At 49.4% G+C, this 17500-nt stretch overlaps 1 protein-coding gene across 1 annotated transcript in view; it reads right to left on the minus strand.

The window, feature by feature from the left end:
* The window catches only part of LOC129844156 (short transient receptor potential channel 5-like), an 83442-nt gene that overhangs the window by 3675 nt on the left and 62267 nt on the right, over positions 1–17500 (minus strand). The window contains exon 4 of the mRNA XM_055912568.1: positions 166–345. Coding sequence (XP_055768543.1) covers positions 166–345 — 180 coding nt within the window. The remainder of the gene's footprint in view (positions 1–165; positions 346–17500) is intronic.

Below are 17500 nucleotides of genomic sequence, written 5' to 3' on the forward strand. Positions count from 1 at the left end.
GAGAGGAGAGGAGAGGAGAGGAGAGGAGTTATGCTATGTTAGTTAGTTATAGGTACATGTATATGTTAATACTCTGAAACATCAATGGGAGACTTGACTTTCTTCATGTGTTTTGCTGGATGCGTTTCAGGACAGAAAGGACAACAGATCCATCGAGAAGCTCACCTCAGAACTAGAAACACACTGGACACAGTCACATCGTATCTGGTGAGGCTTGGGGATGGTCACTTTCCTCTGGACCAGCAGTTTAATGATCTCATAGTTGTTGGTGTGAGCTGCCAGGATAACAGGAGTAATGTCTGGAGTAAACTCTGAGAACTGACTGTCCATCATCAGAGAAGGGACCTGGGAGAGGTAATAAACAGTAAGAAATGAGTTAGTAACAGTATATAAACAGCTTATGAACCGTTTATGACAGGAACGATGGCAGAGGTAGATTCTGAGAACCCGCTGTGGTAGAAAGGGCAATATTGGTTGAAATGAGTTTCATTCTCTATTTCTTTGAGGTCACAATAATTACATAGTGTTTCCTCTTTCATTTCACCACACAACTGACCTGTTTCAATACGCAGAGACAATATGCCTGGTCTGACCTGTTTCAATACGCAGAGACAATATCCCTGGTCTGACCTGTTTCAATACGCAGAGGAAATATCCCTGATCTGACCTGTTTCAATACACAGAGACAATATCCCTGACCTGTTTCAATACGCAGAGACAATATCCCTGGTCTGACCTGTTTCAATACGCAGAGGAAATATCCCTGATCTGACCTGTTTCAATACACAGAGGCAATATGCCTGGTCTGACCTGTTTCAATACACAGAGGCAATATCCCTGTTCTGACCTGTTTCAATACGCATGAACAATATCCCTGGTCTGACCTGTTTCAATACACAGAGACAATATCCCTGGTCTGACCTGTTTCAATACGCAGAGGCAATATGCCTGGTCTGACCTGTTTCAATACACAGAGGCAATATCCCTGATCTGACCTGTTTCAATACACAGAGACAATATCCCTGACCTGACCTGTTTCAATACGCATGAACACTATCCCTGACCTGTTTCAATACGTAGAGGCAATATCCCTGATCTACACCCCCACCCTCCCCTCTCTCTCTCTCCTACACCCAGGTTCTGTTATCTCAGGTCGTAAATTCCTGGAGGAGACCCTCTCCCCCTGGCCGTGCAGAAAGAGAGACACAAAGACAGAACAAAGGATTTCACGTGGCCGAACTCCTTAATCCCCAAAATGGGAATATGAAACAAAATGTCCACTTGTGAGGAGGTGGGAATGGTCCGTGGACACTTAAGGGACGGGTATGACGAGTGTGTTTCATTTGGTGACCTCAGAGAGGACAGGAAACACATAACTATATCTCTGAATATGTACATTTCTCAATTATGAGGTTTGCATCTAATTATTGTATAAAATTAATGAGTAAAGATGAAACTATTTGTGAAATTATGTAATGTGATGTTAAACCTTTAATGAAAGAGACTTGTATTCCCTGTAAAGTGTAACTAAGTCATTGGTCTCGTGAGCACAGACATGATCTGGCGTCATGGAACAGCCCTTTTCTACTGTTACGAATAAAACCCCCCACCTGAAGAAATCCTCTTCAGACCACGCATACCTCGAACAACGAGGGAGCGAAGGTTTGAGTAGAGACCACAAAAACCTCAGTTTAAGCTAAGGTTGTAATGGTTATTGAATTCCTAACTATACCACGTGGAGCATTGGCTACACTGCTAGAAATGGTTCAAGTGAGACAATCGATCCCGACAGAATAAGAGCAAATTTTAGATACTAATTACTAGTCTGTAGCTATTATGTCAACCTGGGATGCGAAGAACGACAACTGCCGAAACATCTATTCTATGACAACATTTCTAAATGGTACTCTAAAGTATCCATTTTAACCACGAAAGACTTGATCTTCAGGGAAGCAGACGACCTCTCCAACGGACTGACAATTCCAACAGAGATCACGACGACACACCGGGGCGTAAATATATATTGATTGTAGTTATTCGCGAATGAGTGAGTGTTCATGTGCAAAGGATTAGCATTTCAATCAATATAGTTATCAACTGTGTAGTGACTCTTTCTGTTCTTTCCCGCCCTTTTCAGTCCACACCCACTTCCCTTTGTCCACCAAGCCGTCATATCGGCTTAGCCCACTAGGGAACCTCCCCTATCATTTCCTTGTAACCATAGCTACTGTTTGTTTCTTTGTGCATTACTGTGATTATTAAGTTAGTTAGTAAATAAATTATTAAGACAATTGATGTATGGATGATTCATAGGACAAAGGGCGAGGTGCTTCGTAAGGATCCGCCGCTGGCGAGTGGGAAATCTGCCCTTGTCAATCAATGTACAATCATTGGACAATAAATTAGACGAGGTACGATCATGAATATCCTACCAACGTGACATCAAAAACTGTAATATCTTATGTTTCACCGAATCGTGGCTGAATGACGACATGGACATTCAGCTAGCGGGATACACACTGGTCTGTACATATTTGTAAATAACAGCTGGTGCACGAAATCTAAGGAAGTCTCTAGATTTTGCTCGACTGAAGTAGAGTATCTCATGATAAGCTCTAGACCATACTATTTGCCAAGAGAGTTTATCTATATTTTTTCGTGGCTGTGTCACGTTCGCTGGAATAAATGTCGGCCCAAGGCGCAGCGGATGTTGAGTTCCACATCATTTATTAGAAAGTGAAACTTAGCAAAACAATAAACAATAAACAATAAACAAACAACGAACCGTGACTACAGAGATGCTACGTGCACTAACTCAAAACAATATCCTATAAAACACAGGTGGAAAAAAGCTACCTAAATATGATCCCCAATTAGAGACAACGATTACCAGCTGCCTCTAATTGGGAATCATACACAATCACCAACATAGAAAAACAAACCTAGAACCCCACATAGAAATAATAAACTAGACTAACCCCCCAGTCACGTCCTGACCTACTCCACCATAGAAAATAAGGACTCTCTATGGTCAGGACGTGACTGGCTGTTTATTTACCACCACAGACAGATACTGGCACTAAGACCCCACTCAGTCAGCTGTATAAGGAAATAAGCATCCTAATGGCCGGGGGACTTTAATGCATTGAAACTTAAATCAGTTCTACCTCATTTCTATCAGCATGTTAAACGTGCAACCAGAGGGAAAATAACTCTGGATCACCTGTACTCCACACACAGAGACGCATACAAAGCTCTCCCTTGCCCTCCATTTGGCAAATCTGACCACAATTCTATCCTCCTGATTCCTGCTTGCAAGCAAAAATTAAAGCAGGAAGCACCAGTGACTCGGTCTATAAAAAAAAAGTGGTCAGATGAAGCAAATGCTAAACTACAGGACTGTTTTGTTAGCAAAGACTGGAACATGTTCTGGGATTCTTCCGATGGCATTGAGGAGTACACCACATCAGTCCCTGGCTTTATCAATAAGTGCATCGAGGACGTCGTCGACCACAATGACAGTACGTACTGTACGCATTGTGCGTCGAGGCAAGTAACACTGGAACATGCATGAGAGGATCAGCTGTTCCGGACGACTGTGTGATCACGCTGTCCGTAACCGACGTGAGTAAGACCTTTAAACAGGTCAACATACACAAGGCTGCGGGGCCAGACGGATTACCAGGACGTGTGCTCCGGGCATGTGCTGACCAACTGGCAGGTGTCTTCACTGACATTTTCAACCTTGCCGGTCTCTCACCATTGTCATTCATCTCTCCACATACATGCTTCACCATTGTTCTCTCTCTGTAGTTGGTGCTGTCGCGCCAACCTTTGCATTCAGGTCTCCGATGACAAGGAGCAGGTCTTGAGCAGGTGTCTTCTGTACTTCAGATTGGAGGATGTTATAGAGCAGGTATTTTTCAACTTTGGCATCGTCTGTGGGAACAGAACGCTGGATTATTGTTCCTTTGGTATGTTGTCCATTGAGTCTGTTATCATTCTGATGCTGATTTGGTTCCATCCCATTAAAGTTTTCTCTCCTCTCTTTCTGTAGGATGATGGCGATACCTAAACTCGTCCTCTCGTCCAGAGTTTAGTACTGTTTCTCCTGTGCTGGTTCTCATGGAACCAGAGCTGGTCCACCTGGTTTCCCTCAATCCCAGGATATGTAGCTTGTATCTCCTCATTTCGTTGGTAAACCTGTGGCAGTTTTCAACATTCCATAAGCCAACATGCAGTTTGTTGTTGGTGTTCACTGCTCCCATCTTCACGTCACCAGTTTCCCATAGGCTTTAACTGATGGTGGTCATACAAGTCTGGGAGATCTTCCCATCCATTTTTAGGATTGTCATTTGTTGCTGTTTCTGTAGCAGAAAGGTCTTACGGGAAAAGGGTTGCTAGCCCCATGCCTAACCGTCCACCATTTCTGGTTTCGGGAGATTTTGGAGTTGATTGTCATTTGTTGCTGTTTCTGTAGCAGAAAGGTCTTACGGGAAAAGGGTTGCTAGCCCCATGCCTAACCGTCCACCATTTCTGGTTTCGGGAGATTTTTGAGTTGATTGTCATTTGTTGCTGTTTCTGTAGCAGAAAGGTCTTACGGGAAAAGGGTTCCTAGCCCCATGCCTAACCGTCCACCATTTCTGGTTTCGGGAGATTTTGGAGTTGATTTGTTAGTCCCCTCCCTTTGTGGGTGTGGACTGAAAAGGGCGAGAAAAAACTGAAAGAGTACACAGTTGACTTTTTCCTTCCTGGTAATGGATTACAGTCTCGTACCATGTGAGACCAGACAGGCTTTCAGTAGTGAAGCTGCCCCTTCGCTTTAAGACCAACCAACTCTTGCTGCTATGTAGTGAAAGACATAACCGAAAGCCAACAGATTATGTTGGTTTGGTTTTAGCAGTGAGAGACAGCAATGCCTCCTCGTAATTGATTAAAATCACACGATGCACACCGGTGTCATTGGAAACACGTATTTTCCTCTATCTTTTTCACAACAAAACGTAGAAACATAGAAACATAGAAATACAGAAACACAGAGACATAGAAACACAGAAACGTAGAAACGTAGAAACGTAGAAATGTTGAAACGCAGAAACATAGAGACATAGAAACACAGAAGCGTAGAAATGTAGAAACGTTAAAATGGGTAGCCCCACTTAAGAAAATGACGCTGCCACGCCTGGAGCTCATGGGAGCTGTGATTGGAGCGAGACTCGCAAACAACTTGATGACCACACTGAAAATGGAAGAAAAACAGATCCAAATGTGGACAGACTCGATGATCGTGCTGCATTGGATTTGCAGCTCAGCTCAGAAATGGAAACAGTTTGTTGCGAACAGAGTGACGGAGATCCAGTCCTTGACCAATCCAGAGTCATGGTCACATATTGAAGGGAAAACTAATCCAGCTGACCTCCCTACAAGAGGAGAAACTGTTCGAAACTTGACACAGAGCGAGCTATGGTGGAATGGACCCAGAATTCGGACATCACCCAATCAGTCCAAGGGAGACTGATGATAACAAGGTTCCAGAAGAGGTGAATATAGAACTCAAGTCCAGCTGCCAGGTTACTGTACAACTCACAGCAAACAGCATAGACATCACTGAATCTGTGTTGGAGCTTGAAAGGTACAGCAAACTGAAAAGAGTGTTCAGAGTCACCGCCTGGATAAAGAGATTCATGGCCAATGCTCGTACAACCATAAAGATGCAAGGTGAACTGACTGCTGACGAACTGTTCGATGCAGAAAAGTACTGGATCAAGGTAACACAACAACAGAGTTTTGGACAGGAGATCAAACTACTGAAGGCAGGAAAAAGCCTAAACAATGACTGTAAAATCAGAGAACTGAAACCGTTCCTGGACGAACACGAACTACTCAGTGTAGGAGGAAGACTGCAACAGTCCAGCTTCACATTCAGAGAGCAGCACCCATGGGTTCTGCCCAACAAGTACAGGTACTCAGAAATGCTGATACAGTACCACCATGAGAAGGTGATGCATTCTGGAGCAAGAGACACTGTAGTACAAATCAGAGAGCGATACTGGATCTTGCGTGCTAGGCAGCTCGTCAAGAGCACAGTGGCAAGATGTATAGTGTGCAAAAGTTCAAGGCAAGGGCCGGACAGCAGGTCACTGCGCCTTTACCAAAAGACAGAATAACTGAATCGCCACCATTTGAAGTCACAGGTGTGGATTTGCAGGACCGCTCTATGTGAAAAGAATGGTTCTGTGAAGAAGTCATACATTGCACCGTTCACTTGTGCTGTAACCAGAGCAGTGCATTTGGAACTGGTCTCAGATCAGTCAACAGAGAAATTCCTGTTAGCTCTAAAAAGATTAATCTCAAGGAGAGGATTATGCAAGGTAATCTACTCAGACAATGCAAAAACGTTCAAGAGAGCTGATCAGGGTCTTGAAAGAGCTGTGGAAGGCAATCGAAGAGCCCCAACTCTTGGCGTTCTTCTCAGAAAGGGGCATCACCTGGAGATTCGTCGCAGAGCGAGCAGCCTGGTGGGGCGGATTCTGGGAAAGACTCGTCAGGTCAGTGAAAACATGCCTGCGAAAGGTTCGTGGGAGAGCTTCACTCAACTTTGAAGAGATGTGCACAGTCCTGACAGAGGTTGAAGCTATCCTAAATTCTAGGCCTCTGACCTTCGTGCACAATAAAGTGGATGAACCACAACCCCTGACCCCAGCACACTTCCTGGTGGGTAAACGACTAACCTCTTTGCCTCCAAAGCCATTTCCAGCTGACACTCAGCGCCCAATGTTAAACAAGGAGGACATGACACGCAGATGGAGGTACAGGCAGAGACTTGTGACCAGCTTCTGGAACAGTTGGCGAAGAGACTACTTGCTGGATCTAAAGTCAGCACACCGCTGTGACACACCACAGCCCACCCCACTGAAAGCGGGTGACGTTGTACTCATAGGAGAAGATAACACACCCAGACAAAACTGGAAACTAGGAAAGATGGAGGAACTGTTTCCAGGCCGAGATGGCCTAGTTAGATCATGTTCAGTTCGTACTGCTTCAGGGACTTTGTTGAGGAGACCTATTCAGTTGATATACTGCCTAGAGATCTAGATGAACACAGTTGTTCATCGGGTGGGGGGAGAATGTTGTAACTTTAATGTGTTACAGAGTTAAAGTTTAAGTTAATTAATTGAGCTGTATCTAAAGATATTCCTTTACAGTTATTTACATATGTAATTGTATTGGTTAGTATTGAATTACGCTTCTGACTGCAAGTTCCAGAATGCCTTGCGACAGGAAGTAGAGAGATAATGCCCCAGTTATGTGCAGGTGCAAAGTGATTGACCTTTCCGCTAGCATCTTGCTTGCATTGCTCTGTAGAATCTAAAGTTGTTAAATGTAACGAGAACAAGTATTATTACTAAGAGAAGCTTTCATATCAAACCCGACGTCCCGACTCATTACTTTGAAGACAGTTCATCCAAAAGAGACAGCTGTTTATCGTTGTCTCTGATTGGGGATCATATATAGGTAGCCATTTCCCTTTTGTGTTTTGTGGGATCTTGTTCTATGTTTAGTTGCCTGTCTGCACTCTTCGTATAGCTTCACGTTTCGTTCGTTGTTGTTTTTTGTTTTTGTTTAGTGAGTTACTTTTTATTAAAATAATGGAACTCTATGTACTCAGCGCCTTGGTCTCATCATTACAACGAACGTGACAAACGTAGAAACATAGAGACATAGAAACACAGAAACGTAGAAACGTAGCAATGTTCACATATGTTGATGTTGGGGTGGTGCTGGAGATGATTACATTTCTCTTTAAGTTTTGGGACCCTCAGAGGCAGATCTGGGGGGTTAAGGTTTGGGACCCTCAGAGGCAGACCTGGGGTGTTAAGTTTGGGACCCTCGGAGGCCGACCTGGGGGGTTAAGTTTGGGACCCTCGGAGGCAGACCTGGGGGGTTAAGTTTGGGACCCTCGGAGGCAGACCTGGGGGGTTAAGTTTGGGACCCTCGGAGGCAGACCTGGGGGGTTAAGGTTTGGGACCCTCAGAGGCTGACCTGGGGGGTTAAGTTTTGGGACCCTCAGAGGCAGACCTGGGGGGTTAAGGTTTGGGACCCTCAGAGGCAGACCTGGGGTGTTAAGTTTGGGACCCTCGGAGGCCGACCTGGGGGGTTAAGTTTGGGACCCTCAGAGGCAGACCTGGGGGGTTAAGGTTTGGGACCCTCGGAGGCAGACCTGGGGGGTTAAGTTTGGGACCCTCGGAGGCAGACCTGGGGGGTTAAGTTTTGGGACCCTCATAGGCAGACCTGGGGGGTTAAGTTTGGGACCCACAGAGGCCGACCTGGGGGGTTAAGTTTGGGACCCTCAGAGGCAGACCTGGGGGGTTAAGGTTTGGGACCCTCAGAGGCTGACCTGGGGGGTTAAGTTTTGGGACCCTCAGAGGCAGACCTGGGGGGTTAAGGTTTGGGACCCTCAGAGGCTGACCTGGGGGGTTAAGGTTTGGGACCCTCATAGGCAGACCTGGGGGGTTAAGTTTGGGACCCACAGAGGCCGACCTGGGGGGTTAAGTTTGGGACCCTCAGAGGCAGACCTGGGGGGTTAAGGTTTGGGACCCTCAGAGGCAGACCTGGGGGGTTAAGTTTGGGACCCTCGGGGGCAGACCTGGGGGGTTAAGTTTGGGACCCTCAGAGGCAGACCTGGGGGGTTAAGTTTGGGCCCCTTTAGAGGCAGACCTGGGGGGTTAAGTTTGGGACCCTCATAGGCAGACCTGGGGGGTTAAGGTTTGAGACCCTCATAGGCAGACCTGGGGGGTTAAGTTTTGGGACCCTCAGAGGCAGACCTGGGGAGTTACGTTTGGGACCCTCAGAGACCGACCTGGGGGGTTAAGTTTGGGACCCTCAGAGGCAGACCTGGGGGGTTACGTTTGGGACCCTCGGAGGCAGACCTGGGGGGTTAAGGTTTGGGATCCTCGGAGGCAGACCTGGGGGGTTAAGGTTTGGGGCCCTCAGAGGCAGACCTGGGGGGTTAAGTTTGGGACCCTCAGAGGCAGACCTGGGGGGTTAAGTTTGGGACCCTCGGGGGCCAACCTGGGGGGTTAAGTTTGGGACCCTCAGAGGCAGACCTGGGGGGTTAAGTTTGGGACCCTCATAGGCAGACCTGGGGGGTTAAGGTTTGAGACCCTCATAGGCAGACCTGGGGGGTTAAGTTTTGGGACCCTCAGAGGCCGACCTGGGGGGTTAATTTTGGGACCCTCAGAGGCAGACTTGGGGGGTTAAAGTTTGGGACCCTCAGAGGCATGCCTGGGGGGTTAAGTTTTGGGACCCTCAGAGGCCGACCTGGGGGGTTAAGTTTTGGACCCTCAGAGGCAGACCTGGGGGGTTAAGTTTTGGGACCCTCAGAGGCCGACCTGGGGGGTTAAGTTTGGGACCCTCGGAGGCAGACCTGGGGGGTTAAAGTTTGGGACCCTCAGAGGCAGACCTGGGGGGGTTGAGGTTTAGAACCCTCGGAGGCAGACCTGGGGGGGTTGAGGTTTAGAACCCTCGGAGGCAGACCTGGGGGGGTTGAGGTTTGGGGCCCTCAGAGGCAGACCTGGGGGGTTAAGTTTGGGACCCTCAGAGGCAGACCTGGGGGGTTAAGTTTGGGACCCTCAGAGGCAGACCTGGGGGGTTAAGTTTGGGACCCTTGGGGGCAGACCTGGGGGGTTAAGTTTGGGACCCTCAGAGGCAGACCTGGGGGGTTAAGTTTGGGCCCCTTTAGAGGCAGACCTGGGGGGTTAAGTTTGGGACCCTCATAGGCAGACCTGGGGGGTTAAGGTTTGAGACCCTCATAGGCAGACCTGGGGGGTTAAGTTTTGGTACCCTCAGAGGCCGACCTGGGGGGTTAAGTTTGGGACCCTCAGAGGCAGACCTGGGGGGTTAAAGTTTGGGACCCTCAGAGGCATGCCTGGGGGGTTAAGTTTTGGGACCCTCAGAGGCCGACCTGGGGGGTTAAGTTTTGGACCCTCAGAGGCAGACCTGGGGGGTTAAGTTTTGGGACCCTCAGAGGCCGACCTGGGGGGTTAAGTTTGGGACCCTCAGAGGCAGACCTGGGGGGTTAAGTTTGGGACCCTCAGAGGCAGACCTGGGGGGGTTGAGGTTTAGAACCCTCGGAGGCAGACCTGGGGGGGTTGAGGTTTAGAACCCTCGGAGGCAGACCTGGGGGGGTTGAGGTTTGGGAACCTCGGAGGCAGACCTGGGGGGGTTGAGGTTTAGAACCCTCGGAGGCAGACCTGGGGGGTTGAGGTTTGGGAACCTCGGAGGCAGACCTGGGGGGTTAAGGTTTGGGATAGGGTTGAAATAGAATGAGTGAGTTTCACACAGAACATGAAACATGACATCGTACAAAACATAAAACATGACATCATGCAGAACATTAATAGGACAGAACTAAATAAATACTGGGAGGACAGGGGGAGAAAGAGGACATGTGGAGGAAGAGGAGGACAGGGGGAGAAAGAGGAGGACAGGGAGAAAAAGCGGAGGACAGGGGGAGGAAGAGGAGGACAGGGGGAGGAAGAGGACAGGGGGAGGAAGAGGAGGACAGGGAGAAAAAGAGGAGGACAGGGGGAGGAAGAGGAGGACAGGGGGAGGAAGAGGAGGACAGGGGGAGGAAGAGGAGGACAGGGGGAGAAAGAGGACAGGGGGAGGAAGAGGAGGACAGGGAGAGAAAGAGGAGGACAGGGGGAGGAAGAGGAGGACAGGGCGAGGAAGAGGAGGACAGGGAGAGAAAGAGGAGGACAGGGGGAGGAAGAGGAGGACAGGGGGAGGAAGAGGAGGACAGGGGGAGAAAGAGGAAAGGGGGAGGAAGAGGAGGACAGGGGGAGAAAGAGGAGGACAGGGGGAGGAAGAGGAGGAGGAGGACAGGGGGAGAAAGAGGAGGACAGGGGGAGGAAGAGGACAGGGGAGGAAGAGGAGGACAGGGGGAGGAAGAGGAGGACGGGGAGAAAGAGGAGGACAGGGGGAGGAAGAGGAGGACAGGGGGAGGAAGAGGGGGACAGGGGGAGGAAGAGGAGGACAGGGGGAGAAAGAGGAGGACAGGGGGAGAAAGAGGAGGACAGGGGGAGAAAGAGGAGGACAGGGGGAGGAAGAGGAGGACAGGGGGAGGAGGAGGAGGACAGGGGGAGGAAGAGGAGGACAGAGGGAGAAAGAGGACAGGGGGAGGAAGAGGAGGACAGGGGGAGAAAGAGGAGGACAGGGGGAGGAGGAGGAGGACAGGGGGAGGAAGAGGAGGACAGGGGGAGAAAGAGGAGGACAGGGGGAGAAAGAGGAGGACAGGGGGAGAAAGAGGAGGACAGGGGGAGAAAGAGGAGGACAGGGGGAGGAAGAGAAGGACAGGGGGAGGAAGAGGAGGACAGGGGGAGAAAGAGGAGGACAGGGGGAGAAAGAGGAGGACAGGGGGAGAAAGAGGAGGACAGGGGGAGAAAGAGGAGGACAGGGGGAGGAAGAGGAGGACAGGGGGAGAAAGAGGAGGACAGGGGGCGGAAGAGGAGGACAGGGGGAGAAAGAGGAGGACAGGGGGAGAAAGAGGAGGACAGGGGGAGGAAGAGAAGGACAGGGGGAGGAAGAGGAGGACAGGGGGAGAAAGAGGAGGACAGGGGGAGAAAGAGGAGGACAGGGGGAGAAAGAGGACAGGGGGAGGAAGAGGGGGACAGGGGGGGGAAGAGGGGGACAGGGGGGAGAAAGATTTGGACAGGAGGAGGAAGAGGACGAAAGGAGGGGAAAAGACGGTCTGCATGAAAGAACTTTGTCTTCATTATCATAAAAAGGAACTTAGAAAGGAGTTAATGAAAGACAATGATTTATAGAGAGAGTGATAGTGGTTTAGTTTCTTTCATCTCTCTAAGGAGTGGAGGTTCTTTCTGTAAATCGCTCTCTCCCTCCCCCCAATCTCTCTCCCTCCCTCTATCACTCGCTCTCCCACCATCTTTCTCTCTCCCTCCCCCCAATCTCTCTCCCTCCCTCTATCACTCGCTCTCCCACCATCTTTCTCTCTCCCTCCCCCCAATCTCTCTCCCTCCCTCTATCACTCGCTCTCCCACCATCTTTCTCTCTCCCTCCCCCCAATCTCTCTCCCTCCCTCTATCACTCGCTCTCCCACCATCTTTCTCTCTGCCTCCCCCCAATCTCTCTCCCTCCCTCTATCACTCGCTCTCCCACCATCTTTCTCTCTCCCTCCCCCCAATCTCTCTCCCTCCCTCTATCACTCGCTCTCCCACCATCTTTCTCTCTCCCTCCCCCCAATCTCTCTCCCTCCCTCTATCACTCGCTCTCCCACCATCTTTCTCTCTCCCTCCCCCCAATCTCTCTCCCTCCCTCTATCACTCGCTCTCCCACCATCTTTCTCTCTCCCTCCCCCCAATCTCTCTCCCTCCCTCTATCACTCGCACTCCCACCATCTTTCTCTCTCCCTCCCCCCAATCTCTCTCCCTCCCTCTATCACTCGCTCTCCCACCATCTTTCTCTCTCCCTCCCCCCAATCTCTCTCCCTCCCTCTATCACTCGCTCTCCCACCATCTTTCTCTCTCCCTCCCCCCAATCTCTCTCCCTCCCTCTATCACTCGCTCTCCCACCATCTTTCTCTCTCCCTCCCCCCAATCTCTCTCCCTCCCTCTATCACTCGCTCTCCCACCATCTTTCTCTCTCCCTCCCCCCAATCTCTCCCCCCTCCCTCTATCACTTGCTCTCCCACCATCTTTCTCTCTCCCTCCCCCCAATCTCTCTCCCTCCCTCTATCACTCGCTCTCCCACCATCTTTCTCTCTCCCTCCCCCCAATCTCAGTGGCAAGATAAAAGGTCACACACACACACACACACTTTCGCTCATCTTGTCACCGACTTCAAAACTTCAAAGACGGTGAAAGAAGGTGTAGAAAACCATAAGATCTCCCTTTCTTCATCTCTGTCTCCCCCTCTCTGGAATGGAATTCCACAGTTATTCAGAGTGGAGAGAGAGAGAGAGATCTCCCTTTCTTCATCTCTGTCTCCCCCTCTCTGGAATGGAATTCCACAGTTATTCAGAGTGGAGAGAGAGAGAGAGATCTCCCTTTCTTCTTTTCTGTCTCCCCCTCTCTGGAATGGAAATCCACAGTTATTCAGAGTGGAGAGAGAGATCTCCCTTTCTTCATCTCTGTCTCCCCCTCTCTGGAATGGAAATCCACAGTTATTCAGAGTGGAGAGAGAGAGAGATCTCCCTTTCTTCATCTCTGTCTCCCCCTCTCTGGAATGGAAATCCACAGTTATTCAGAGTGGAGAGAGAGAGAGATCTCCCTTTCTTCATCTCTGTCTCCCCCTCTCTGAAATGGAAATCCACAGTTATTCAGAGTGGAGAGAGAGAGAGAGATCTCCCTTTCTTCATCCCTGTCTCCCCCTCTCTGGAATGGAAATCCACAGTTATTCAGAGTGGAGAGAGAGAGAGAGATCTCCCTTTCTTCATCTCTGTCTCCCCCTCTCTGGAATGGAATTCCACAGTTATTCAGAGTGGAGAGAGAGAGAGATCTCCCTTTCTTCATCTCTGTCTCCCCCTCTCTGGAATGGAAATCCACAGTTATTCAGAGTGGAGAGAGAGAGAGAGATCTCCCTTTCTTCATCTCTGTCTCCCCCTCTCTGGAATGGAAATCCACAGTTATTCAGAGTGGAGAGAGAGAGAGAGATCTCCCTTTCTTCATCTCTGTCTCCCCCTCTCTGGAATGGAATTCCACAGTTATTCAGATAGGAGAGAGAGAGAGAGATCTCCCTTTCTTCATCTCTGTCTCCCCCTCTCTGGAATGGAATTCCACAGTTATTCAGAGTGGAGAGAGAGAGAGAGATCTCCCTTTCTTCATCTCTGTCTCCCCCTCTCTGGAATGGAATTCCACAGTTATTCAGAGTGGAGAGAGAGAGATCTCCCTTTCTTCATCTCTGTCTCCCCCTCTCTGGAATGGAAATCCACAGTTATTCAGAGTGGAGAGAGAGAGAGAGATCTCCCTTTCTTCATCTCTGTCTCCCCCTCTCTGGAATGGAAATCCACAGTTATTCAGAGTGGAGAGAGAGAGAGATCTCCCTTTCTTCATCTCTGTCTCCCCCTCTCTGGAATGGAAATCCACAGTTATTCAGAGTGGAGAGAGAGAGAGAGATCTCCCTTTCTTCATCTCTGTCTCCCCCTCTCTGGAATGGAAATCCACAGTTATTCAGAGTGGAGAGAGAGAGAGAGATCTCCCTTTCTTCATCTCTGTCTCCCCCTCTCTGGAATGGAAATCCACAGTTATTCAGAGTGGAGAGAGAGAGAGATCTCCCTTTCTTCATCTCTGTCTCCCCCTCTCTGGAATGGAAATCCACAGTTATTCAGAGTGGAGAGAGAGAGAGAGAGATCTCCCTTTCTTCATCTCTGTCTCCCCCTCTCTGGAATGGAATTCCACAGTTATTCAGAGTGGAGAGAGAGAGAGAGATCTCCCTTTCTTCATCTCTGTCTCCCCCTCTCTGGAATGGAAATCCACAGTTATTCAGAGTGGAGAGAGAGAGAGAGATCTCCCTTTCTTCATCTCTGTCTCCCCCTCTCTGGAATGGAATTCCACAGTTATTCAGAGTGGAGAGAGAGATCTCCCTTTCTTCATCTCTGTCTCCCCCTCTCTGGAATGGAATTCCACAGTTATTCAGAGTGGAGAGAGAGATCTCCCTTTCTTCATCTCTGTCTCCCCCTCTCTGGAATGGAATTCCACAGTTATTCAGAGTGGAGAGAGAGAGAGAGATCTCCCTTTCTTCATCTCTGTCTCCCCCTCTCTGGAATGGAAATCCACAGTTATTCAGAGTGGAGAGAGAGAGAGAGATCTCCCTTTCTTCATCTCTGTCTCCCCCTCTCTGGAATGGAATTCCACAGTTATTCAGAGTGGAGAGAGAGAGAGAGAGATCTCCCTTTCTTCATCTCTGTCTCCCCCTCTCTGGAATGGAATTCCACAGTTATTCAGAGTGGAGAGAGAGAGAGAGATCTCCCTTTCTTCATCTCTGTCTCCCCCTCTCTGGAATGGAAATCCACAGTTATTCAGAGTGGAGAGAGAGAGAGAGATCTCCCTTTCTTCATCTCTGTCTCCCCCTCTCTGGAATGGAAATCCACAGTTATTCAGAGTGGAGAGAGAGAGAGAGATCTCCCTTTCTTCATCTCTGTCTCCCTCTCTCTGGAATGGAATTCCACAGTTATTCAGAGTGGAGAGAGAGAGAGAGATCTCCCTTTCTTCATCTCTGTCTCCCCCTCTCTGGAATGGAAATCCACAGTTATTCAGAGTGGAGAGAGAGATCTCCCTTTCTTCATCTCTGTCTCCCCCTCTCTGGAATGGAAATCCACAGTTATTCAGAGTGGAGAGAGAGAGAGAGATCTCCCTTTCTTCATCTCTGTCTCCCCCTCTCTGGAATGGAAATCCACAGTTATTCAGAGTGGAGAGAGAGAGAGAGATCTCCCTTTCTTCATCTCTGTCTCCCCCTCTCTGGAATGGAAATCCACAGTTATTCAGAGTGGAGAGAGAGAGAGAGATCTCCCTTTCTTCATCTCTGTCTCCCCCTCTCTGGAATGGAATTCCACAGTTATTCAGAGTGGAGAGAGAGAGAGAGATCTCCCTTTCTTCATCTCTGTCTCCCCCTCTCTGGAATGGAAATCCACAGTTATTCAGAGTGGAGAGAGAGAGAGATCTCCCTTTCTTCATCTCTGTCTCCCCCTCTCTGGAATGGAAATCCACAGTTATTCAGAGTGGAGAGAGAGAGAGAGATCTCCCTTTCTTCATCCCTGTCTCCCCCTCTCTGGAATGGAATTCCACAGTTATTCAGAGTGGAGAGAGAGAGAGATCTCCCTTTCTTCATCTCTGTCTCCCCCTCTCTGGAATGGAATTCCACAGTTATTCAGAGTGGAGAGAGAGAGAGTAATATATGGAGGGAGGGATGAGGGGGAGTGTAATATATGGAGGGAGGGATGAGGGGGAGTGTAATATATGGAGGGAGGGATGAGGGGGAGAGTAATATATGGTGGGAGGGATGAGGGGGAGAGTAATATATGGAGGGAGGGATGAGGGGAGAGTAATATATGGTGGGAGGGATGAGGGGGAGAGTAATATATGGAGGGAGGGATGAGGGGGAGAGTAATATATGGTGGGAGGGATGAGGGGGAGTGTAATATATGGAGGGAGGGATGAGGGGGAGTGTAATATATGGAGGGAGGGATGAGGGGGAGAGTAATATATGGAGGGAGGGATGAGGGGGAGAGTAATATATGGTGGGAGGGATGAGGGGGAGAGTAATATATGGAGGGAGGGATGAGGGGGAGTGTAATATATGGTGGGAGGGATGAGGGGGAGTGTAATATATGGTGGGAGGGATGAGGGAGAGTACTATATGGAGGGAGGGATGAGGGGGAGTGTAATATATGGAGGGAGGGATGAGGGGGAGAGTAATATATGGTGGGAGGGATGAGGGGGAGAGTAATATATGGAGGGAGGGATGAGGGGGAGAGTAATATATGGAGGGAGGGATGAGGGGGAGGGTAATATATGGAGGGAGGGATGAGGGGGAGTGTAATATATGGAGGGAGGGATGAGGGGGAGAGTAATATATGGAGGGAGGGATGAGGGGGAGAGTAATATATGGTGGGAGGGATGAGGGGGAGAGTAATATATGGAGGGAGGGATGAGGGGGAGTGTAATATATGGTGGGAGGGATGAGGGGGAGTGTAATATATGGTGGGAGGGATGAGGGAGAGTACTATATGGGGGGAGGGATGAGGGGGAGTGTAATATATGGAGGGAGGGATGAGGGGGAGAGTAATATATGGTGGGAGGGATGAGGGGGAGAGTAATATATGGAGGGAGGGATGAGGGGGAGAGTAATATATGGAGGGAGGGATGAGGGGGAGGGTAATATATGGTGGGAGGGATGAGGGGGAGTGTAATATATGGAGGGAGGGATGAGGGGGGAGTAATATATGGTGGGAGGGATGAGTGGGAGTGTAATATATGGAGGGAGGGATGAGGGGGAGAGTAATATATGGTGGGAGGGATGAGGGGGAGTGTAATATATGGAGGGAGGGATGAGGGGGAGAGTAATATATGGTGGGAGGGATGAGGGGGAGTGTAATATATGGAGGGAGGGATGAGGGGGAGAGTAATATATGGTGGGAGGGATGAGGGGGAGTGTAATATATGGAGGGAGGGATGAGGGGGAGAGTAATATATGGAGGGAGGGATGAGGGGGGGAGTAATATATGGTGGGAGGGATGAGGGGGAGAGTAATATATGGAGGGAGGGATGAGGGGGAGTGTAATATATGGAGGGAGGGATGAGGGGGAGAGTAATATATGGAGGGAGGGATGAGGGGGAGAGTAATATATGGAGGGAGGGATGGGGGGAGAGTAATATATGGTGGGAGGGATGAGGGGGAGTGTAATATATGGAGGGAGGGATGAGGGGGAGAGTAATATATGGTGGGAGGGATGAGGGGGAGTGTAATATATGGAGGGAGGGAT

This window comes from Salvelinus fontinalis, unplaced genomic scaffold (assembly GCF_029448725.1).
Source record: "Salvelinus fontinalis isolate EN_2023a unplaced genomic scaffold, ASM2944872v1 scaffold_0184, whole genome shotgun sequence".
Taxonomy (NCBI): Eukaryota; Metazoa; Chordata; class Actinopteri; order Salmoniformes; family Salmonidae; genus Salvelinus; species Salvelinus fontinalis.